Here is a 26568-nt window from a genome sequence, read left to right as displayed (position 1 = left end):
ACAGGGGCAACCCCTTTCTCTCTTGTATATGGTATGGAGGTTGTGCTCCTCGTAGAGGTCGATATCCCATTAATGAGAGTCTTGATGGAAGCCAAGTTGACTAAGGCTGAATGGGTTCAGAGTCGTTATGACCAACTGAATTTGATTGAAGAGAAGAGATTGACTGCCAAGTTCCATGGTTAGTTGTATCAACAAAGGATGAAGAAAGCCTTTGATAAGAAGTTCAAGCCTCGGGTGTTCCGAGAAGGTGACCTCGTACTCAAGAAAGTCTTATCTTTCGCGCCCGTTTCCAGGGGCAAGTGGACTCCAAATTATGAAGGTTCATACGTTGCTAAGAGAGCCTTTTCAGACGGTGCTTTATTGCTCACAACTATGGATGGGGAGGATTTCACTCGTCCTGTGAATTCAGATGCAGTCAAGAAATACTTCGCCTAAAGAATAGCTCGCTAAGTTGAAAACCCGAAAGGGCGGCTTAGGCAAAAATGAGCGTCTCGGTGGATTGAAAACCCGAAAGGGCAGTCCAGGCAAAAGTTAGAGACGTAAAAAGAAAAAATATATATACCCCGCTAGATTGAGTACCTCACCCTGGGGCAATCTAGGCAAAAATTAGGGATTTGGCAAGTAACTGCATCTTGACAAGACTTTGTTCTACAACTGTTATCTGTCAAAGATTCTCGATCAGTCATCATCAACTGAAGTTTCGAATACAGTGGATTTAGAGTTGGTGGAGAAACGGTCATTATGTTCAATGTAGCCCTTTTCCATGTTAATCACCAATTTCAAATTTGTAAAGACCCATGGAGTCTCACCATTTATGGACTACCATTCTCTTAAATAAATTTGATCCTTTATCCAATTCTTTGCACTCTCATTTGTTTCTGTTTAAAAAACGTTTACATGTTTTAATTGATGAATATCATTGTTTTAAACAAATAAAGTTTCATAAATAAACTGTTTTTAAACAAAGTGAACATTCACAATGACTGAAAAGATAAATGGAATGTCCTCAGTGATTTCCCAAGGATAGTATGATCATTGAAGGGTAAGACATTTATTCATATTCTGGCATTCTTATATCCTCTTCATCAGCTTCCAAGTTGTCTCCCCAGCGAGCGCAGAAAGAATGATACATCATCAGCTTCCCAGAGAGTCTGGTATGGGAAGTTCTCCTTGTTGGCATTGGTTGATCTATGAATGATCCCTTCTGTTCCAGTTTTTTCCTCTTTATCAGGCACTAGCATTTGTGTTTTATCATTTGTATGGTTGTCATCCCTTGTGTAGATTGACCTAAAATCCCTTATAGATTGATAAAAGTTGATATGCTTTGAGTTGAGAATATTCCTTGTCTTATTATCTTGACTATCTACCCACGAGGAAGGTTGTCTTTCCCCAGCCTGAGTAAGAATCTCCAGGGGAGTAAGCACGTGATAATTGTTTCCCCAATGAAGTCGCCAGTTGATGAAGGGCTTATTCCCCATTTCATTTTGAAAAGAAGTATCCCCGGTTTGTCGCTTGTGGATGAAGGATTCACTTCCAACTTCTCCAACCAGGGTAGTTCCCTCAAGAGTGTTTGCAGCTTGTCCCCAGTAGGGTTGCCAGATCAGAGCTTGATGTTTGTATCCCCTCCGAGTCTGAAGATTTCTTCTAGCATTGAGAGCTGGTGATGAAGATGTTTATTTCTTTCCCCAGTGGAGCAAAATGCTATTTTTCCCCCTTTGCAGAGTTTCCTCTCCAGCAGTTAGAAGGGAGTGTTTTGATTGATGTACATCTGATTGGTGGTTGTTTCCCACGGAGTTTCACATCATTCCTTAATAAGCTTCCCCAATAGAGTTTCTTCTCCGGCGGATCTTATTGTTGTTTTAACTACCTATCCCCGAGAGAGTTGAGGGAAACTCCCCGACAGATTCTTCCGCATCTTCCTTATGTCAGGATTGTTTGCTCCTGGAAGACTTCTCCGGTGCAAAGTATTACCTCTTGCAGTTGGAAGCTTCGACTTTGCCTATTCCCAACTGTGGATAAAGTCTTCCCTTGTTCATTTTTATTCCAGAGTTGATCCCCCTCAGAGTTGGGTTCTCTGTCTATTTCTCTTCTTTCGCTGCTCCTGAATACATCTTCTTTGTATCCTCAGCGAGTGTAGCTTTGGGATAGGGTGTGATATCCTCGCTGATTTATTTTCATCCTTCTCGGGTTGTTCCCAAGATTGGGTTCTCTGGTGGGCTTTGCCCTTCTTGTTGAGACGTTTGCCGAGTGTCTGTTCGGGATTCTTGGACTTGTTTGTGTTAGATATGTCTGTTTGTCAGCATTAATCATACACAAATCATGCATATACATGCATAATCATAGCATTCAGATATTCATGATGCATTCTTTGCCATATATCTTTGCTTGTTATCTCCTGTTATTGGTGAAATGTTCTTCCCCAAGCAGGTGTTTGAGTCTGATCTCTCCATATAGAGTCAGCCCCATAGGCATAAAGTGTCTATCTTTCCTTCTTTATTCCCCTGAGTTATATCCTCATCGGGTTGAGTCTTGTTTGATTGTGTCTTTCTAGTTTGTTCCTAGATTGATTCCTTTCCTATTATCCCTTGCAGTTCCTTGTGGTTCAGTTGTTCAATTGCTCAGTAACCAGTAATTGTTCCTCCTTTCCCCCAACGGACTTTGTGGCCTTCTACCCAGTAACCGGTAGTTGTAAGTCCTATTTCTGTGGTTTTCTACCCAGTAACCGGTAGATGTAATCCCCTTTTTGTTGGTTATCTTTACCCAGTAACCGGTATTGATATTCCTTCGTTTTTTAGTATACCACCCAGTAACCGGTGATATATCTCTTGGATAATTGCTTTTGTCAGGAAATTTATCCCTAGCGAGTCAACTTTCATTTACCTTTGTTTGGTAATGATTGTTTCTCCTTCTGATTGGTTATCATTTTATACCCAGTAACCGGTATCCCGATGTCCTTTCTTTTCGGTCGATTTATCCTTTATTAACCCAGTAACCGGTTGTGGATAATCTTCCTGTCACGGTGCGAAAGATACCCGAGCGTAAGGAACGCTCGAAATATAAACAAAATAGAGTCGCCACTGAACTTTATTTATTCCCAAAAAGGGAAAGGGGAAATAACGATAAAACCCACGAAAAGCCAAAAGAAATGGTTATCGCAACCAAATCGGGTTCGGGAGTTGGTTATGCAAGGGGAAAGTATTAGCACCCCTCACATCCATCGTACTCGATGGGACCCATTTAGTTAGTTTCATGTTAGAGTGTTAGCGTGATATCGTTTGCGATCTTCTACTTATCGGGTGAGGAAAGAGAAAGAAAGAAAGGAAAGACTTAGGGTTTTTAATATTAATGTGCCTGACAAGATTTCACAATCCTGCTCCTACATATCTTCAGGTGCTATGAAGAACTCAAGGCATACGTAGTTCTACCCAAAGAGAACTATTGGGTGGATTGCTTTTAAAGAGAGTGATGCTTGGATCATATTTGAGCGATTAAACCTTTACTTGATGCTCGCTCTTGGAGGCTGAAGTCTTTGTTTGTTTCGCATCAAAATGGATGTTGCATACTCTTTTCTGAAAATGTTTTCGGGTGTCGCACGAGGGCGGAAAATAAGTTTGATGAGTTTGAGTTGATTTTAAGCAGAGACAGGCATCCAAAAGTTTGTTATGAAAATGTGTGGAAAATTAGGTCAAAGTTCATTAACGGAAGACAATTAATCAGACAAAGAGCTTTACACCAGTGTCCAAATAATCGGGAAAGAGAAGGTCGATACCCAATCAATCTTTTTCTTCTATAAGAGAAATGACTAAATTCTAGTGATTATTGTATTTTAATATGGAAGACGAATGTTTGAACATTGAGCTCTACAGCAGTATCCTAACATTAGAAACAAAGAAAGTCTAAACTTAATCAGTTTCTTCCATTTTTATTGTGAAAAGATTTTAAAAACAGGGGGACGACTTGATGTTGGATCAAGTGTCAGAAGATGACTTATGAAAATAATTAGGATATGGCGGGGGTGAGAAAATATAGGTTTGATTTGTTTAAATATGTTTTATAATTGAAGACAATTATTCAAACGGGAAGCTCTACAGCAATGTTCAAATAATCGGAAATCGAGGAAGGTCTAAACCCAATCAGTCATTTTTCTTCTCAAGTATTATGAAAGAATTGTGACGAATAAAGTCATGGTTTATTAACGGAAGACGATTATTCAGACAGGGAGCTCTACAGCAGTGTCCAAATAATCGGAAAAGAGAAGGTCGATACCCAATCAACCTTTTTCTTCTATCGGAGAACCAAACTTAATTCTAATAATTAACGTGTTTTTTATAATGGAAGACGAATGTTCAGACATAGAGCTCTACAACAGTATCCAAACACTCGGGAAGGGAAGAGGTCTAAACCCAATCACCTTCTTTTTCATTCCAAATTATTATGGGAAATAAAATTTTGAAAATGTAAAGCAACTTGATGTTGATTCAATTGTTTGATTCAATTTTGATTTTAAAATTGATCTTGAAAAAGTTTTGATGGGATATGTGAAATATTTGATTATCTACGAGGGTTGATGAAAAAGTTTATTTTGTGTAAAATCAATTTATTTACAAATTGGTAATTTGTACAAGGATGAAATACCTAGTTTTATTTACAAGATTATATTTTTGATATATATATATATATATATATATATATATATATATATATATATAAAATTTATCTTATAATTTTCTAATTAGTTTCTAATTTTCTAATTAGTCCCTAATTGTTTTTAATCCCTTTTTAAATTCTAATTCTAAAAAGAAAGAAAACGAAGCTAAATTCTAAGAAAAACATTAAAAATCTAAAACATTCTAATTACTTCCTAAAATCCTAATTAGTCATTAATTATTTTGTTAATTTTAGATTTGCTTTTAATTAGTACTAGTTTTCTAAAATATTAATTTTATATTATATATTATATTAATTCTTTTAATATAAAACTAAATTATAAAAAACTGTATGAAATGAAAGTAAAACAAAAAAAACCATTGCACATGAAATGAAAAGGTACATTAACAGTAAAATATGAAAAGAATATGGAAAAAAAACCAACGTACTGCGATATAACGTTCTTCTTTCTTCAATACCGTGCAAGACTACGATCCCATCTGGAAGCTCCGCAAACGCGATGGAAAATAAAATCAAAGTGAATATGGTGATGATTACCGTTCTTATGGCTCAGGACCGTGCTTCTTGCAAAAATAGTTTCGTGTTCTCGTCAAGAAAAATATGGTTCTTCTTCTTCAATAAGCGCACGACTAACTACGGCAGAGACCATAACCTATGCGTCAGGCCAACCCTTCTCTTGCGTTTTGGCTCGATTTGGATGTGAGCGCCACAGTGCGAAGCAGAGTCGTGGTATCCGGTCGCAAATAGTTGTGTTGTTCGCCGGTGATGGTGATGATCTGAGCATTAACGGTTATACGTCTTCAGCGAACCTGATGTTCCATTTCTTCTCCTTTGATTTCCCTTTTTTGCATTGTTATTGTCATATTGTTATTGATGATGCTCCGTATTGGGTCGAACATTGACGGAAAATTGTTTTCAGTATTTCCATTTTGCCGTCGCACACCAAGTATTCGATGAAATACTCCAGCTGAATTTCTTCTTCTTTGGTTATTTGAATCAGCGGTTGTTGTGTGTTCTATTTTTTGAAAAAATTGATGGCTTTGTGTTGTTGGTATTAAACGGAGGTTATGGTTGTCATGAGTGGAGTTGAGTGAAAGAGAGATAAGAGGTTTATGTGGTAAGTGATTAATGGATGAAGTTTTGGAGAAGATAATCTTAGTCTTTCTTGAGGAGGAAGAAGGGGTTTTGTTCCGTTCTTTTCTACATCAAGTATCATGTGATTTAAAGAAGAAGAAATGATACCTAAAGGAATTATGTCTGATTCATGTGGGTCGATCACATGCCACGAACCTTCCACAACCATGCGCCAAGTGTCTCCTTCTTAAAGGAGAAATTTGAAGATATTTTGCATTCTTTCTAATTCTTAAATTAAATGATAATAAAAATTAAACATCACTAATTAAAATAAAAATAATAAAAATAAAATTGAGTTTAACACAAATAATTTTAATTAATTTTACTAACTAAATTGGCTAAAACATAAAAATAATAATAACAAAAATCCGGCGTAAAATGTCCAAAAAATAAATCGAATTCACTTAAAGGATCGACACAAAATAAACTTCTCGGAAATATACAGGTTTTGATAAAATTTTGAAATAAAAATTATCTGGTTAAAAGGCTCAGATTGATTAAAATGTGACTGAAAAAGTATACAAAAAATTAAAACAAGCAAACTACGTTAAACTACGTGGAACGTAGATTAATAAAACAGACGTCTCCAAGTTTAATTTTAAAATTTCCCCCCCACTAATTTGATGTACAATTGAGAAACGATTCAATCGATCTATTTATAGATTCGAAAAATTATTTTGAGCGTCATTTTAAGTGTTATACGAAACAAAATACATGTTGTAATAAGTATAAAATGCAAGTGTCTTGTGAATAAACTGAATCGCCGACTGAATAATCATGATCAGACAATCAAATGCGAATGAATCTCTCTTGGACTATTTACTTCTGATTCTTAAATACGAACAAAAACCTACGAAGATTCAGATGACGATAATACTCTTGATTGTCACCTTCTAAACCCCTGAAACACGATGCAATGGATCTAAACAGTGCAATGATATTCAGAAATCAAGTCTTTTGACTTCTTAATCAACAGATGATTGAATGAATATCATCAAAACCAGATAAAGTGTCAGAGCTCCTGACTTTTCATCTACATCCTGATGAGTGTTTTTACATGATGAAATACATGATAAAATGGATAGATTATGCTATGTTGATGCAAGTGAAAAAACTTAGGGGGAAATTTAGGGTATGACACTTCCATGCGAGTATGTTAGCTACGTTTTTACCCATATAACGGTAGTAGATAATATATCTCATGTGCTCTTCAGTCGAAGTCTTTTTCTTCCCCAGTCGAGTAAGATCCGTATTCCCTTGTGGAATCAAATGTCCATCCTGTAAGTCGAGTTTGCTTTTTCAGCCCTCCTTTCGGATGATGAGTGTCTTAGATATATTCCCAATTCACGCCTGGTTGGTCACCTATTATACACCCAGTAACTGGTATCCCTGGTGTCCTTCCTTCTGCTCCCTATTATGACTTTTTGTCCCCTGTGAAGTCATATTTTCTTGAGTTGAGATGTGCCTTTTGGGTCCTCCTCAGATGTTTCGGATGATTGATATCTCTCACCCTTATACCAGTCTTAGATACTCTTTCTCCATGAGCGTGTTGTTCTCTCACCCAGTAGCCAGTGTTTTGATAACATGTCTCTCTTTGAGCTTATTACCCAATAACCGGTAATATCTCGTTGTTTCTTCCTCAGGTGAGTCCTTTATGGACGTCCCCGTCTGAGTCCGGATTTTGTTATCCGATGTATCCTTTGTGGATATTTTTTGTTGTATTGGCGTATTCCCCAATACATGCATCTTTGCGTCAGCTCGAGTCTTTCCATTGATTTATTTTCGTGGAATCCCTTCGTGTCTCCCAGCAAGTTTTCAAGTCGTGACCTACTCACGCATTTTTACCCTATTTCCCCCCAGAGTCTCTGTCTCCCTAGTGAGAGTGTTACTCCTATGGATTTTCAGTTTCTCCCGTTTTCTTTTCCTTTGTGGCAATTATTCACCATGAAGATTTTATTTTGCATGCATACATTTGCATCATGAGGTCTCTTAGGGACCAAAATTTGTCTCTTGTTATTATTTAAGCTCATTCTATCTCGTTGAGACGAAGATTTTAACCTTCATATCTCCGGCTAGAACGACCTTAAATAGGGGCATCTGTAAGACCCTAATTTTGACCCTAAGATCCCTCATGGCATCATGTTATTGCACAAGTGCATTGCCTCAAGGATCATAGCATGTTTGGCTCCTTAACCCTAGGGGTGGGACTTGTTTGAGTGTTTTGAGATCACCAAGCATGCTTTTATTGTATATTATTTCTTTTCTTATTTGATTACTAACCAAAAGCACAAAAATATGTCACTAATTCTTTTTATTTTGAAGCTCAATTGATCATGTGCTCCACAATGCTCCTAGGAGACTCCTAAGCCCAATGAAATGGCTAGATGAAGATGAGAAAAAGCATGACCATGGTCCACAAAGTCCTTAATCATCATATATGTCTCCCAAGCATCTCAATTTTCCAATTTGATCAATATAACCCAAAGGGCTTGAAGATTGTTTCCCAAGGAAACCCTAATTCCATTGTGCTTTGATTGTGCCTTACCCATGAAGCAACCTCAACCCCTGATCAAATTTAATCAAGGTAAGTCCTTCAATTCATCATTTCATACATATATGAGCCTATTTGAGGCCCCTCAATCATTTATTCATCAAGATTGGAAGTTTGGCCTTGAAAAGTTGACCAGTCAAGTCATCTGACTAAGCTGAGGTTCAATGAGATTTAACTTTTGATGTGTTTGTCAAATGAAGATGACCCCAAACTGAAAATATTTCCTAGGAGCCATATTAACAACTTTTATGTTCATCAAAAATTCATTTGAAACTTGGAAGGTCATGATTCATTTCAAAACATGATAGGTCATTTTGACTGAAACCCTAATTTTGGGTCAACTTACCAAGGGCATAACTTCCTTAATTTTTATGATTTCGAGGTGATACCAAATGAATTGGAAAGATTGATATGTTTACTTAAAATGTTATGTTGGACAAAATTTCATAATCCTAAAATAAATACATGTGATAATGCAAAACATTATAGGTCATCTTGGACCTAATTCATTGAATTTGAAAAAGTACCCAACTTAAAATGCCCATAACTTTGTCATAGAAAATCCAAATGATGGAAACTTTGAGTCTAAATTGGTCACCTTGAAAATACTTACATCTTTGATGTTGGATGTTGTCTCATTTGAAGCTTGTATCATGGAGAGAGAGGGGTTTGAATAAGCTTGCTTTTGGCTAACTTTTTCAAAATGATTTGAATATGTTTTGTACCTGGATTTTCACAGCCAGTTTTCATCAATTTGCATATGCCAAATGATTTTTTGCGCAACATGACTTTTGTTCCTTATTTCAAGGGCTTTCCAACCATTACTCACATTAGTCTTTTGGATTCACCATTTGGGAGATTCGAAATTCTTTTCATTAAGGTGCATTTTAATATTTTATGTTATAACTTGAATTGCAAGCACATTCCATCCAATGCACACGACCAATTGCCCTTCACTTGATCTCAGCAAGCTTCTGCATTCATCATTGGGCCTTCTACACGCTTACACAGGCCCATGCAATTCAAATTCCATTTGTCATGCACATGAACAAAGCATGATCAGCTGATGCATTCAGTTATAAATAGAGGCTCCCTCTCATTCATTTGCTAACCTTTTGGAGATCCCAAGTGCTGCAGAAGTGAAACCATAGCCATTACCAAAGGAATTAATCACTTTTCTTCAATTTTTTGAGCTTGAAATTCAGCATCATTAGCTGAGTTTTAAAGCCAAATTCCTTAGCCTATCACTTCCATTACATTCACAGATCAAAGAGGAGCAAGGATCTTGGAGAATTCGTGGCCAGAAGTGCATCAATTCAAAGGTTTATTCTCAAACTTTTTGGATCCGAATCTCTTAATTCAATGTAGCATTCTTGTGTTTCCGTGGTTTTCTGAAGTCCTCACACTTGAGGCAAGCCATTGGTGCTTTCAATTCTTCATTTCATGAACGATCAGTTTCAACACCATGATTTTCTCCTTCACATTTCTCTCAATATAGGAAAAGTGAGGGAGATCCATTGGTACAGTGATGATCTCCATCACACGAGCTTCATTTCCATGTCCTTGTTTTCCATTTTCATTAAAATTTATTTCTCTGCAACTGGTGGCTGGAAGTTGTTGTCTCGTCGGAGAAGATGGTGGTTTCCACCACCATCACCATGTGTGCACTTTTGTGGCCCTTGGATTTGGCTTCCACGATCTAATCTCACACGTCCGTTTCAAATACTTCATTTAATGCTTTGTGTAGCGCATTTGACTCATTTGCATCGTGTTTCCTCAGATCTAAGCCATCCATTGATGCCACGTCAATTAATGAAATGCACCCTGTGGCGCCACTTTTTTCATTTATTTCATTTTCTTTTTATTTTCTGTTAATTCATTTCATTTTCAAAAATTTATTAAAAATTCATTTGAAGTCAGAAAAATATGAGACCAATTCTAAAAAATTTCTTGAAAAATATAGTTTCATATTATGATTTTTAATTATTTTTGTGACTTCATTTGAGATTTTTTATGAATTACTTGTTTTTTATTGGTTTTAATTCATTTTAAAATACTTTCTGACTTTTAAAAAATCCAAAAATATTTTCGTAGCATCTATGGATCATGATAAGTCAATGAAAAATAGTCTCAACAATTTCTTGATTGTTTTGAGTGTATTTGAGATTTTAATTCATATTATGCTATTTTTAATTATCTTTAATTGTTTTTAGTTACTTTCTGATTTCAAAAATTTGTGAGAAAATTAGTCAAAGCTTGTTTGACCATGTTGAACCTATGAGAATTTAATTGGACTTTTTGAAGTTGCTTTGAATTGAATTTGAGGTTCAACCTTATTTGTTTATTTTTTATTTGCATTTTATTTTAATTCAAAAAATACCAAAAAAATATCATTGACTTCTTGACTTGTTATCTTCATTTCTCTTCTGTTTGGTGTTGATTGAGGTTGAATTGATTCAACTTTGATCAAATTCATTGGATCTTGTGGTTTGAAAGTCCTTATGGATCATCACTTAGAAAGATGAATGAATTTGATCAAGGATGAGTTATCCCTTGACCAATTGGGTTTGTTTGTTGACTTCTTACCCCCTCCCTTTCATCTTCACCCCTTTCTTTCCATTAATGGCCAATGAGTTAAAGTCTTGAGGTTGGTCTTGACAAATGAGAAGTTTAACCTTCTTTGATCCAAACCAAACTCAACTTGATCCATGATCAAGTGAGTTGTTTTGTGTCCAAGATAGGTTGCTTCTTGGTCAAGCAAATAACCAAAAGTCAATACAAGGCCCTTCCCCCTTTGTTTGGCATGGCAAGTTTATGGAGCTTGGCTTACTAGTCATGATCTCTAACTTGTGTTCTTTGCCTATATTCTTATTGACCGACCTCAGATAGGTGTGCCTACTACATTAGTACACTTACGATTGCTTAACATAGCGCTACATTGTCTTATGACAAGCTAACATAACCTTACTAACTACTAACTTTAATTTGAGCTTTTAATTTCTTGTCATTTACTTTTAATGTCATTTATTTCTTGCTCATTATTCGTCTTGATTTTTATCTTTGCTCACTTGAGCACATATTTTATGTTTATGCTATTTTTCTTTTGCTCATTTGAGCCCATTATTGTATATAAACATATTACTATCTTGTTTTGTTTGTGTTTGTTTTGATGTGAACCAAATGCAAAAGGAGAAAGGACTTAGAATTAGGATTTACCCATGCTTAAAGGAGTTTAAGAGCAACTAGGCCTTATGTCTTTAGAATGCAAAATTTGTTGAAGAGCAACTAGGTCTCATGCCTTTATAATGCTAAATTTCAAAGTTGACCTCAAAAGGATTTATCCTCCAAACTTATTCTTTGTCCATTCCCTTTATTGTGTTGTGAACTTTTTGATATTTGCTTTTGTATGATAGGGATCCCATCTTAAGATTGTGAAAAGAGGACCATTGTCATGAGTAGCCAAGTTAAGAGCCAAGTCAAATGGAGATCCTAGGAGCTTGAATTCAAATTATTGATTGCTTGTTTGTGTGCTAAGTCCAAAGGAAATGAGCATCTTGAGTCATCTCTATGACTCCAAGAAAAGGAACTCCAAGGGTTTTTCTTTCCCCTCTTATCTTTGTATGCTTTGGGAATAACCCTTCTCTTCTTCTCCCCACTCTAACCAAGCCAAAAACCATTTTCAAAACTTTGACTTTATTTCAAATTAGAAACCTAGGCCTTAAGCCTTTGACTTTTCAAAACTATTTTCATAAATACTCATTATGAATAAACTTTAATCCAACTTTGACCTCATTTTGTAAATAAATCTAACTTGTAAATATAACCCATTTCAAGTTGTTTTGTGGTTCCAATGGCCACTTGTTAAAACCTTTTCAAAAACATTAGTCATAGGTTTGAGTTATCATAGTGGTTGATGTAAATCTCACTTCATCCTTAGTATTGGATTATAAGCCTTCCATGCTTATTATAGGGTTAACCCCTCACTAGCATGTTGAAGCCTTCCTCACATGGTGGATTGTTGGTTTAGGTTGAGTTTTCTCCCTTTGATAACAAAAGACCTTAAGGCTTTTGATTAAAATCAATTCACCAATCTTTGAGATTTTTACTCCGAACTACGAGGTTTTGATCCTCCTTTGTGATGGTACGTAGGCAATGGGTTCATCCATTCAAACAATAAAACTTGTAAATATAATCTATTCTCTTCTCATCCCTTTAATCTTTTGCACAAATCTTTTCACAAATACCAACCTACAACACCTATTTGCAAAAAGGGTTCCCTTAGAGTACTAAGGATGTTTTGGGTGCGTAAAACCTTCCCATTTCATAACCAACCCCCTTACCTAGATCTCTGACATTTTTATTAGTTTTTGATTTGAAAAACTTCTTACTTGGCTTTTGTTCGCTTTTTAGCCTTTCCTTTGGACAAATAAAAGTGCGGTGGCGACTCGAATTGTATGTTAACTTTTGGTTTAGTCAATAAACCTAAAGGTAACGAAAACCCCGCTACAGAAAGTCATTTTTTATCGGGAAAGATTATAGGTCATTTTGTATGAACTCTAGTTAGGAGGTCAAATTCCAAGGACCATAACTTGCTTAATATTTATGAGATGAAATCCATTCAAGTTCCATGATCAAATTCAAGATGTACTTTTCAACTTTTATGTTTGGAAGAAGATCCAATTCAACTTTCAAATGCATGTGCCAAGAGGAAGCATTAAAGGTCATTACCATTGAACAAATGATTTTCCTCAACTTCTAAAATTCATAACTTCTTCATGCCAAATCCAAATGAGGTCAAATTTGCGACCGAATTGAATATATTTGAAATAGATACAACTTTGGTGAAGGAACGTTTTCCATTTGAAGTCCATAACAAAAGTTATTCAAGGTGGAAGAAGTGAACATTTGACTTGGTACTTAGAAAATTTTCAAATATGTTTGATTTTTCAAACTTACACCTCAAAATTAATCATAATCCAAGCTTCAAATGGAAAAGTGTTCAACAAGAAAGTTATTCTCCTTAATCTCACCTTTCGAAAAAGTCAAAGATCATCTTATTTGGATCAAAATTGAGGGACTTGCGCATGGCTCCATTGTGGGATTTGTTTTGACATGTTTTGAATTCAAGTGATCATTCCCCTTTGCATGCTTCCATGTAATGACTTCAACATCAATTGCACATGAATTAGAGATGGATTAAATCATTCCTTAGGCCCAAATCATTGCACATGCATCCATGCAACTTGGTTTCCAATATTGGCTAAATTTCAAGTGGTGCAAAAATCAATCCCATTGCCTATTTAAACAAGCTCATGGCTTCAGAAATGACATCAACACCTTGCCCAAGCTTTGCCAAGAGAACTCAGACCCTTCCACCATAGAATTTCTTGAGGACTTCATTAAAATCGAGTTTGAATTTCACCTTCTATTTTGAAGTTCAAACTCCAAGAATTAATTGCCCTTTCCATCTCAATTAATCACTGCAAGCAAGAGCAGGAAGAATCAAGCAAATCCAGATCAAGATCAAGCTGAATTAAAGCTACTCGAAGGTGAAATTTGAGAAACTTCATCTCTTCAATTCCCTCTCAATTCTTTAATATTTTTTGTGATTTTTTGTTGGCTGAAGTCCTATCAATGTAGGCACCAAGATTGAGTTGCTTTGAGGCCAAATCAAAGCAACTCAGTTCATGATCCTCAAAATTCAAACCCATGTATCTTTTTATATATTTGGAATTGGAGAAAATTGAGGCCAGATTCAAGCTCTTGCGAGTTTTCTCTTTGAAATAGTGTCCTTGTTTTTCGTTTTTCATGAAGTTGACGTTGGACCAGTCCAATGGTGATCACCGGAGAAGATGACCGGAGCTAGGGCTCCGGTGGTGCGTTGGCAAGTCCCAAGCCATCTGATCTGATCCAAATGTTTTAATCTTGGCCCTTGGTTGTGATTATCCTGCGTGTGGCTCTTTGACTCAAGTCTTTAGTGGATAGCGCACGCGTGGACATCAGATCTGCCACCTCAATTAATGAGGGAGATCTGATGGCCCTTATTTTTTTTTGTATTTTTAGATTTTTCATTTGATTGCTTTATTTTGCTTAATTCATATTAATTTCATTTTTTATCCAAAAAATATGGGACTTTCACCAAAAAACTTTAAATATTTTTATCTTTTATTTTCTGAATTAAAATTAAACACCTGGCAGATGTTCTGACGAAGGCGATCAAGAAGCAGCTGGCAGATGTTCTAACGAAGGCGATCAAGACTGATCAATTTCTCCACTTGACAGATGGAATTTGTGTTGTTAGTTTTGGTTAAGCTGAATATGAATTAAGGGATGATGTTAGAATTAATTCATATTTTGATAAACTTGTAGACAAAGTTTGTTAGAGGGTATTTTAGTATTTCCCTAAAGTCCCACTGGTATTTAAGAAAGTGAGTGGTGTGAACAAATTGTATATTTTATTCTTTTTGCAGTGTGTGTGTGTGTGCATTTTTCTATGTAATTATTTTGTAACCATTTCAAGAGTAGTGGAAGTTTGTTATTATTCTCTTTTCTCTCTCTTGTTCATTGTTCGTCTATATCACCTTGTGCAACAACAATGAGGTCAATTAGGGAATTGCCTGAACAAATTCTCTCTGTCTTTACAATTTGATAATTCATTTAGTGTGCAAGTTAACAAATTGATAATTATGTTTGTGTTGAAGCATTTCAAAGTGTTTTGTAAGCTAATTGCAATCTAAACAATTGCAATTGGTTTTTTATATTATCAACACAAAGGAAAATCAGTTTGGTGTTTATTGCACACCAAGTTTGATAAATTGATTTCACACTACGTGTTTGATAAATTGTCTTAGTCTTTTTTGTTTCTCAATTCATTGGAAATTGATTATCAAAGTGTAATATAGTTCAAACGTTATTTTTAGAAAACATATTGATTTGGTTTCTCATCATTGTAATACGTTTTGTTACAGTTTAATACGCACATATGATTCTTTTAATTGAAGAAAAATTTATTTGCGATCTATTCAACCCCTTTTAGATCTTTGTCCTCGTCAAACATTAATGTATATTTTGTTCTCAGGTGAAACTTTTTGATTTTTATGCTAAATGATTATGTAAATTTAATTTTGATTAAAAATAAGTTTAATGTAAATTTCAATATAAAATTTACCTTAAAATTAAAAACTACGAATTCTATCTTTAAATAGAATCAATTTTTTAAAAAAACCAAATACTTCAAAATTATTCTAAATTCTCTTCTACCTCTCTAAAATTCTATTTTCCTCGTCCAAAAGATGATCCAAACAAACACTTAATTCATTTAATTTGACTTTAATAGTTTACTTTCACTTTATACTTATCAACCTATTGGGATTACAACTAAAATATGTATGGAATAAATATTACTCAACTCCAATATAATACTATTATAATATGTGTAATCCCTTACCATGAACATAATATGTATAATCATTTACAATCGAAAATGTGAGGTGAAAAGTAACTGAAGTGTTTTGTTTAAAGGCCCAAACCAATGTTACTTCATGGTTTTCTTAGTTGGTATCATGCATATATGTTAGTGGTTGTTGTCAATTTTTCTTTATGAATAACCTAACTCAAAAACGATTTTCTTACCGATATTGATATGACATCAATTTCTTTGTAAAAGTGGAAGTTTTATATTCTATAAATTGATTGTTTATATTCTATAAATGGATTGTGTTATTGGAATGAACAATCATGAGAATAAAAAAACTAATATATAATATTTTGTTTGTTTGAAACTTTAGAATCAAAAGAGAGGGTTTTAAGAAATAGGAAGGAAAAAAAGTTGAGATTTAAGAAAGAGGGTTAGGAGGGATTTGCTTTTTTCTTTAATACGTAGAAATTTAAAATTTAAAATTTGAATTAGACAACATTTTAGAGAAATTTGGTAAAATTATTCAAATTCAATTTTTTTCTCATTATTCTTTAAATATTAAAACTATATTAGTTATAAATAATTATATTGTTTTATACAAATGCATTCTCTTAAGAAAAATTAAAAGATTTATTGTTCTATTCCTCTCCTTTCAAAACCCACATTTTTTCTTAGTCTCCAAACACCTAAATAAAATTTTATGGTTATTTTGAATGAGTTACAATTTTTAGTTTTAAAAAATAAAGAGAAAAAAACATTTGGTAATCATTGTTTTGAAAACTAATTTAAAAATGATAAAATGAAAAACTTATATAATACATTTATTTTTAAAATGTTTTAAAAACAAAAAATAAAATCTATAATATAAAAGAAGTGATTGTTCTGTATTTTACACATGAACTCTTCTGTCTTAAATTTTCACATTACCATTTTAATGACATAATCTATTTTTTAAGAACTAAATCCAACTGATTTTATGTACCGATTGAAACACAACCACTCTTTTGATGGTAGTTAATCACCTTCTATTGTACTCCTTTCATTAAAACGTACCAATATTTATATTTATCTGATTTTATAAATCTTTTACTGCAAATTGCAAAACTATAAATCTCAAACAAATTTCTCTCTCTACCTCTATATCTTCCTCCATTTTTTCAAATTTGTTTGTACAAATCTAACCTGCCTTCACCACTTTTCAATTCCTTTTACTTTTTTATTTTTAGTGTATCACTTTTCCATTTCTCCATTTTTCTTCCGTTTCCAAACCGAACTCACTTTTCAAATTTCATATCAATCTCTTTCATCTTTGTAACTCTTTTTTACAAAGCAACTAAAAAATGTTTTTAAAACATTTTTAAAAATATTAAATTTTATTGTTCTATTTAGATCTAAAAAATTAGCATAAAAATAATTATCTTTTTTTATTAACTTTTGAGAGAGAAAAGACATCTATAACAAAAATGAGTTTTGATGATATTTTAAAATTTAAATATGAATATTTTTTTTATAATATTTTTAAGAAAACTATTTCAATTTTTTTTCTTTTTTAAGAAAAAACATAATCATAACACACCTAAATCATTTATCTTCTATTTAAGTTAAGAACAAAATTATAATTTATTTTTTATAAATTAACTAAAAAATTGTTTATTTCAACATTTACAAAAATACAATTTTTTTTGTATTTATAGATCTAAAATAAATTATAAAAAATTAATTTTTTTATCAAATTATAAGATTAAAAAAGTCACATGAGCAAATACAAAATTACTGCTATCAATAAAAACTTTAGAATGTATCATTGTTGAGTTTGAAGAACAAAACTCAAAGAATTGTATTGTCATCGTCAATTATACATGCCCTTAGTTGTCTTCTACTTTAAAGAAGAAGAATTGTATTGAGTGTTAGATGTGAAAAGAAAGAAAGAGATATATTTATTCTACAGGTGTCTTTTCTATTTTAATTATTTTTAGGGACATTTACTGATCACAGATATTTTCTTTAATTTTATTAGTTAAAACTAATAAAATAACATTTATTTTGTATGTATATATTAGTCAAAAGTATTTAAATTGTTTAAATAAATTTGAGATTATAAATGTATTATAAATAGTATAAATTAAATATTAAAGGATAATATATAAAGTGATTGTACAAATGTTAAATATGATTGGACAAATTTATATGAAAAGATTTCTACTTTCACAATTTCACCTTAAAATTGATATTTCAGACCATTCGCTGTCGCACAATATTTTTTTGACTTTTTAAAATAAAATTTACAATCAAAAAATTATTTTAATATCGAAAATTAATGTTGTTTATTTTATTGAGTCTCGTTTGAACGACCATCCTCACATCCCAGATTCTAAAAATTTAGTTGTGCATAGTTGCGGGACATATACGGTTACTAAAAAAATATATTAAATTAAATATAAAATTAATTTTAATTTAAAAAATAATAGAAACAGAATATATATATATATATATATATATATGTTGTAAATATATACACATGTTGTAAAATTTGTATACATATCCGTCCTGACTTTTTAAATGCGCATGATTATTCCGAAATACGAATTTTATTTCACTTTTTATGACCTAACAAAAGCAATACGAATTAAAACTGAAAATAAATAACACTTCAATAAACAACAATGAAAATAAATGCAACAAGAATAATAAAAAGACAAAACTAAAGCAGAAAAAAAAATTTATAAATAAAATGGAACCTCTAAATAAAAGATGAAATAAAATTGATTATGAAATTAAAATTGCAAAATAAATTCCGACAAGATTGTTGTAATGTTAATTTAAGCACACATAGTTCATTCCTAATTTTAATATGCAGTGGTCCGTCAATGTGAGAAACTACAACTTTTACAATAATAGAATTTTTGGCTAAAATAAATACTATAAAACTTGGATAATGAAAACTTAAGACTTATGGCTATTTATAAAGCTCGAATCTGGTGAGAAGAGTATGAAATCGTATAGGAGGAGTGAGAGAGTTATCAACTAAAGTGGGATAGGACTGAATCTGATAGAACCTGAGTTTGAAGTCTTGTCGGTAAAAATGATGCAGCCTACCAACAACAACATTTAGTCTCTAGCCGCACAATCAAATCTACCCGCAGCATGTTGACGCGTAAAAATCACCTTTAACCAATCCAACATATAATATGCACCTCCACAACTACAAACCTCTTAAGTTGTCTCCTCCAACGAAACACCCAACAAATCAATAGCCAGAGTAATAACATCATAATCAGTGAAACTAACTATGTGTTGGATTACAAAAATATCCCTTACATGGTAAATGAAGAAGACAAGAAATATCGTCCAATGTAATGGTCATCTCGTCAAGCAACATATAAAAGGACGATGTTTTTGGATGACATCTCTCCACAAATGCTGATACTAAATTCTGATCTATCATCGACAAACTAGTTCCATGTAGAGAGGATAGAGCAAAATCAGATAACCATCTCTCTATCATCGGTGGGAGATTATGCGGAACCTATCCGATCAATTTGTTACCATGTGCAACAATCTTCGATTCTTTCTTGAAACTCTCTCTTAAAAATAATTCATAATATATGTTATAAATATAAATAATTAAAATTAAATTTGATTCAACATAAAATGAAAGAGATTAACTTACTTTGCCAAACCACAAATGGCGAGCAACATGGTTCTGATACCTCACCAAAAGAGACGTATCAGACGGTCATCTGGGGAACTCTGGATGTAGTGGAGGAGGCTCAAGTGCACCTATCTGATCTTCCTCTCGATTCTTCTATTTTTGAGGTTGTCGTTCATCACCATATCATCGATAAATGCTCTTGTCCCGATCTTTAATGCGAGTCTTTTAGCTACATCCAGAGTTCCCCATAGGTCCTGAAAACTGAGAACTAAGTTCTCCGAAAAAGTTTTCAAAACCGGATAATTTCATGACTAATTCTCCGGTTTTAAATATTTATAAATCGGAATATTAGCGCCCAAGTTCTCTGGAGTGTATGTTCCCCTCAAAATAAACCGGATAACTTACTCTTTAAGTTATTTGGTGTTGAAAAAAATGAATTGAAAATCTTTTAGCTAGGTTCTCCAGTGTAGAAATGGAAATGACAATTTTTTCTCCCTCTCACTCTCTCTGAAATGAAATGAGGAAAAAAGTAAAAAATTTAAAAATATAAATATTTATACAGAGATATTTTAGTAAAAATTTGTAAGAGTAGGGAAATAAATGCAGGGGTAAGAGATTAAATTTTCTAGTCTAAAATTTTTGAAAGCCCAAACAAATTTTTTATTTTGACCCAAGGCCCAAAACACTGTCTTCTCCTTCGTCATTTTTTACAGGCAAAACAAGGGTTTCCGTTCTTCTGTGTTCGCGTTTTCCCCAACAGAAACTCAAACCCTAAAATTGATGAACTAGATTCAAAAAGTTGAAATTGAGAATGGTTCTATCGAATAAGAAGCTTAAACAGAAGCTTAGAGCTGAATTAACCCTAAACCAAATCAACACCGAATCGAATCCCTCATCTTCATCTTCCAACTCTTTCAAACTTCTTCTAAACTCTTCCACCAACAAACCCATTTTGTCTAAGAGAGAGAAACTCCGAAAGGTTCGACCTTTGCAACAAACCCAAACCAATGAGGATGAAGGAACCAAAAATGATAAGGAAATTGGGATTGAGGGTTTGGGAAAGAAGAACAGTAAGAAGAGGAAGATAAAGGCAGTGAAACAGAATGATGATGCTGATGATGTGGGTAATGAGGTTGTTGTTAAGAAGGGGAAAATTAAGGTAGAGAAACAGACTGATGATGTTGGTGATGAGGTTGTTGTTAAGAAGGGGAAAGTAAAGGTAGAGAAACAGAATGGTGATGTTGGTGATGAGGTTGTTGTTAAGGTGACGAAACAATCGGTGAAAAAGGAGAAGCAAAAGAAGAAGAATCTGCTGAAGAAGAAGAGAAAGAAAGCTAAAGCTGCAGAGGAAAATGGTAAGGTCAAAACTGCTGAGGAAAATGGTGTGGTCACAGCTGCTGAGGGAAGTGGTTCTAATCATCAAGAGGAAATATCAGAGCTTACTACAGATTTGGCTAATACCAATATCACTACCCGGTGAGTCTGTTTATTGTTTTTTTTTTCTTTCTTATGAAGGTTGATTATAGTTTTTTTTTTCTTTTTCAATATCACTTGATAATTGTCTTAAACAATGCAATGGTTGGATTTGTATTTAGTGTCTGTTTGGTTCGACTGTAACAAATATTGATTTTGTATGAGTTCTGGCTAAAAGGGAGTTGAATGTATGGTTTATGGTTGAATATATTCATGTAAAAGTTGGTTGACTGATAAGTTTCGGACTAAAAATCAATTGTAGAGGCAAAAACTTCAATTTTAGCTTCTCAAGTTAAAAACTTCAAATTTTAGCTTCAAGTTAAAATCAGTTCTAAAAGAAAAATCAATTAGACTTGAAAAGTGGAATTAAACACATACGTAGTTTTCATACAAGAAAATTGAATATTGATTTAGTTAGAAGGAAAGAAAGATTAGAAATGACAATACTTGAGAAAGTGTTGGGATAACACATATAGTAGAAACACTAGCGAAAACTAGACATAGGTGGTTTGGGCTTGTAAAGAGGATACATGTGGGTTCTATAGTAAGGAGAATACATCAAATGAAAGGTAGTCAATCTACTTGTGGTAGAGGAAGACATAGAAAAACTATAAAAGAAACTACTAAGAAAAATCTTGAGATAAATGAGTTGGATGGATAGATAGAAGCATGGTTTATGATAGAACATTATGGCGTAGTTTGATCCATCTAGCCAACCCCACTTAATGGAAACATGCTTGGTTGTTGGATGGAAAGATAGATTGTGTTTATGAACTAAAATTATGTTTTTTTTGTTATTTATTAATTTGTTTGATATACAATGTGAGATTTGTGTTCCTGTTTTTTAATTCATTATATGTTCTTTGATGTTTATACAGTCAAGAAAGTGGTGATGCTGCTACAAAAGTTTATGTTGGAGGAATTCCCTACTATTCAAGTGAGGATGACATTCATAGTTATTTTGAAAGCTGTGGCACCATCACTGAAATTAATTGCATGACTTTTCCTGACACTGGAAAGTTCAGAGGGATTGCAATAATCGTTTTTAAGGTAACGTTAAAACAAGCATTTTAACTCTTTATTTTGTTTCACATTTTGCAATTTCAAGTCAAATCTTGAAACACTTTTTGTGCTTCCTTATTCGGCAGGCTATATTAGCAATATCATAAACCTACTTCCATCAGTACATATATTGTTTTTCAAGTTTATTCTCACTTAGAGTTAGAAACAACTTGTAATTTCAAGAATGGTTTCTTTGGTATTGAGCATTTTGATAACGTGCTGACGTTTCTATGGCATTCCTATTGCAGACTGAAGCAGCGGCCAAACGAGCATTGGCTCTTGATGGATCTGACATGTTAGTAACACTGGCGATTTCCTTTTGAATACAGATGATTCACTGTTTTTGCTCATTTCTCGTATTATACTTATAAAACATTTAATGTTAACAGGGGAGGACTCTTTCTTAAAATCCAACCGTATAAAGCAGCTCAAACAACCCGATTTACTCCAGAACTGAAAGAGGGATATAATAGAATTTACGTTGGAAGTTTATCGTGGGAAATAACAGAGGAAGAACTGAGGAAATTCTTCTCAAATTGCAATATAAAGTCCATACGATTAGGGAAGGACAAGGAAACAGGAGAATTCCGAGGGTATGCTCATGTGGATTTCAGTGATAGTAAGTCACTCAAGACAGCACTTGCATTGGATCAAAGCGTTTTGTTTGGAAGGCCTGTCCGGATAAGTTGTGCAGTTCCTTTGAATAAAAAACCAGGTGCAGGTGAAAAATCAGTCGCAGGCTCGAAACCAAGTGCAGTTGAAAAATCAGTTGCAGGTTCTAAACCAAGTGCGGGTGAAAAATCAGTTGCAGGTTCTAAGCCAAGTGCTGGTGAAAAATCATTTGCAAGTTCTAAACCAGGTGCGGTTGAAAAATCATTTGCAGGTTCTAAACCAAGTGCAGGAGAAAAGTCAGTTGCAGGCCAAAAACCAGACGCAGGTGAAACGGTTGCGGTTGAGGAACCAACTGTTGAGAAACCAATTACCGTCGTTGCAAGTGGCAAGAGGAAGAATAGGATGTGTTACGGGTGTCGTCAAAAAGGACATAACCTCTCAGAATGTCCAAACCCGCAAATATTTACTTCTACAATCTAAAGTATGTAGGAAAGCTCAATGCCATTCATTGGTAATTTTGTATCGTTTCGTCATGAAGACAGTTTGATTCTAGTTTTATTGATTTGTTCACAAATGGTTAGGCAATTTTGATGTGAACTAATACTAAACCTACCAAGCTTTCTTTTTGTTGTACCATAACTTGGTAGTATTCTTCAAGGCTTATCGTGTGGATTATTTACTCGTTTTTGTTCATGGCTCGACTTTTTCTCCACAGGTGATAGTTTTTAATCTGAATAATGGGCTATTTGCCAACTGAAAATGAAATTCAATGAGTTGGTGATTTCAAACTCCAATCCTCATGATGAGCGATCACTTTTATGTTCAAAAATTATTTTAGAAAACACAACACATCTCACATCTATGCTCTACCAAAATGAGAAACACCATGCTTAGTTAAAAAATTGTCATGGATACCAAAATGATGTGTATGTATGTCATGTGAAAGTTTTGTCTTTTATCAACATTTCCTTGATACGACAATTCATTCTGTCTCATAAAAGACAATGAAGACAGAATGAAAAGAAACAAATTGGTGAAGATGTCCTTTGACCCTTTTACTCAACTTTCTAATTTTAACTAAACTTTTTGCAAGTGCTGTCACAATTAACTAGGTTCCGCATATTCAGCTTGTTTGTTGGGAAGCTTGTCCATTTGTTTCCCTTGCTCTTGACTTCATTATACATTGAGTAAATTAAGAATTTTCTCACTTTGGTCCGTGAGCACAAGAGTACTATAATTCACATGTTTCACTTCTTGCCTTCAAAACCTTAGTAATGCATGCTACTTGTTGCTATATATATCAAATGCAAACAAACAGACCCCTCATTTCACTTTTATATGACAATTATCTCCCAAATGTAATAACAATTCATTACTTGTTTGTCTTGACACAAATAGGAAGCAAATCTGTAGACTGTAGTGGTGTTAAGAAAATAATTTTCCATGGAAAGGAAAGCATTAGAAAGTGAGGCAAGTCATGAAAACTCCAAACATACTCAGGCTGATCATGAAGTTCCAGTAATATACTACCTTTCTACAAATGGACAGCTTGAGCATCCTCATCTCATGTATGTTTCAATCTCTTCTTCACATGGAACACCGCGACTTAAAGGTAATAAATCTTATAACATAAAGAAAAACTGACAAACTCACTTTGATTTATAGGCTTGCACATGGTTTCACTTTCTTTTGTTTCCAAATAAGCTTTTACTCCATTTTTTTTATCAGATGTGATAAGTAGGTTGAGTTTTCTCCGAGGACAAGGAATTGTCAGCATGTATTCTTGGTCTATCAAAAGGTAATTATTGGTCTTACAAAATGTTTTTTTCATACAAAGCTAATTATGTGATGTGATCGTTTCTTTATTCAGGACTTACGGAAACGGGTATGTGTGGCAAGATTTATCTGAGAACGATTTCATTTACCCGAGTAGCAGTCATGAATATGTCCTGAAAGGAACACAACTCATAGAACCTTCAAGGTATACATCCAATGGAACAATATTATCAATGCCAAGCTCCAAGAGTTCCAATGAAAGAAACAGTTATAGCACGGATGCTGCAGACTCCCCTTCTTCCACCATGAAGGACTCGCAACGTGAATGCAAGCTTTACAAGGCAAAAGTATGCAGGGATTTTGCTGAAAAATCTTCTAATGCTTCGACACAGACGAAGGAGATGACAAGTAGGAATAGGATGGAAATGGATCAGCAAGGTGAAAGGCGTTGTCATGGAAATGCTGCTGCAAGGAAATTTGATGAGAATAGAGGGTCTTTGTCATCATCCAGCTCCAATTTTGAATCATTGGAAGGGTACTCTTTGGAACCAGAAGATATCAGAAACCAAAAGATAGAGAATGAACGCCCAAGTGGGAGGATGAGAGCAACACAAGTTCTCATGCAGTTGGTTAGCTGTAGAAGTACTATAGAGGAACTCTGAGTGAGTCACTGAAATTTGATTCACTTTGCAGTTTTTATTAGTTATTGTTAATATGTTTATTAATTATGATCATGGATGGATTTGCATTGAGTTTTGTTCTATATGGATGGTGATAAATCAAACCATTCAATTCATATGTGGAAGGAGGTTTTACTATCATCCATTAGGTTATTTAATTGTTGTTTCGTTATAGGGTTAATATAGATTGATAGCTTCGAGCACGATGAAATTAACTTCTTCAACCTATACTTTGATATTCATCTGTCAATTATCAATGTTGATCACCGTGCGTGTAATTTTCATGAATGGTCTATCTCGAATGAGAGTAATATCAATATCTATGACAATAAAATCCACCAGAAATAAGAATTTTGTCAGCTTTCACTAACCCATCTTTAGCTATTCCAAATGGACGCTTTATGGATTTGTCAGCTAACAATGGCGTCATTCTTGTTTGTTTCATTTTCAAATCATCAACTATTTTGATAACTGAGAATGGTATGGGGTTGATGTTTGCTCCTAAATCCGCGAGCGCTTTCCAAACGTTCAAGTTTTCTATGGTGACATAAAAAGTGATTTGACCTGGATCATTTGCTTTTTGTGGTAGAGTCCTTTGGATAATGACGGTGCAATTGACCTCTAATTGATTGGTCTTCATATCTGTGTACCTTATCTTCTTGGTCTCTTTCATAAATTTGGCATATATAGACATTTATTCCAAGACTGTGAAAATCGAATGTTGATTTGTAATCTTTTGTAAATGTCTAGAAACCTTACATACTTTTTTTTGTTCTTATTGGTTGAAGCATGCCGATTTGGGAATTTTGGGTACGGGAATTTTTTCCGACTATCATTCCCTTTGCTATTTGGTTGACCTTTTGTTTTAACCTCCTGTTTCTTTAATTATTTCTCCTTTACTTCTTTATCTTCAACTAATTCTTTCCTTTTACTCTCTTTTATCTCACCCTCAGTTTTTTTCTCCGCACTCTTTTTCTTTTTCACTAACAACTTGTTCAATTTCAAGATTACTCTTACCAACTCCTCGTTGTGATGACTTTTTAATGCTTAATGAGATATGTTTGAGTATTATCTATGAATCTACGTCCTTGGTGATCTGCCATCTACTTAGCAATTCAACATATCTATACTTCTAAGAATTTGATTGATACACCAGAGTGATTTTAATCGGCCGTCGACATTGCATAATAGGCGCGTGGGTACCATCAGGGGAGACTAGGTAGTCACCCAAGAATGTTACCTAAATAGCTTAGTAGTAGCAAGGGAGTCCCTCACACTAGCTATAATCCCCCGCCCTGAAATGGATAACTCCAATGGGGCAAGAAGGGACCCTAAACTAGGAGCAGAAAATGAAAGGCTCACTCCAACTGAAGATATGTAAGAGGTTCAGATCGGGCCCTTGTCGCACAAATTCATCAATTTGGGAACCTCGTTGTCTGAATCTAAAAAGGAATACTTGATCGCGTTGCTCAGAAAGAACGTCGATCTGTTCGCTTAGGCTCTTTCAGATATGCATGGAATTACAACCAGAGTGGTGTGTCAT

At 34.0% G+C, this 26568-nt stretch overlaps 2 protein-coding genes across 2 annotated transcripts; both read left to right on the top strand.

The window, feature by feature from the left end:
- Window positions 1–20121: 20121 nt before the first annotated feature.
- LOC127098088 (phragmoplastin interacting protein 1) lies at window positions 20122–23262 on the top strand. Its single transcript, XM_051036589.1, has 4 exons — window positions 20122–20898; window positions 21774–21945; window positions 22206–22252; window positions 22347–23262. The coding sequence occupies exons 1-4, from the start codon at window positions 20234–20236 to the stop codon at window positions 23047–23049; spliced, it is 1587 nt and encodes a 528-aa protein (XP_050892546.1). The 5' UTR covers window positions 20122–20233; the 3' UTR covers window positions 23050–23262.
- A 173-nt stretch (window positions 23263–23435) lies between these two features.
- On the top strand, window positions 23436–25236 carry LOC127098089 (protein SOSEKI 5). Its single transcript, XM_051036590.1, has 3 exons — window positions 23436–24181; window positions 24298–24367; window positions 24440–25236. Exons 1-3 carry the CDS (start codon window positions 24013–24015, stop codon window positions 25005–25007), a joined length of 807 nt encoding a protein of 268 aa, XP_050892547.1. The 5' UTR covers window positions 23436–24012; the 3' UTR covers window positions 25008–25236.
- Window positions 25237–26568: the final 1332 nt, after the last annotated feature.

Source organism: Lathyrus oleraceus, chromosome 6 (assembly GCF_024323335.1).
Source record: "Lathyrus oleraceus cultivar Zhongwan6 chromosome 6, CAAS_Psat_ZW6_1.0, whole genome shotgun sequence".
In the NCBI taxonomy this organism is placed as follows: domain Eukaryota; kingdom Viridiplantae; phylum Streptophyta; class Magnoliopsida; order Fabales; family Fabaceae; genus Lathyrus; species Lathyrus oleraceus.
Note: the sequence above shows the minus strand (reverse complement) of the source record. Positions and strands in the feature narration are given on the sequence as shown.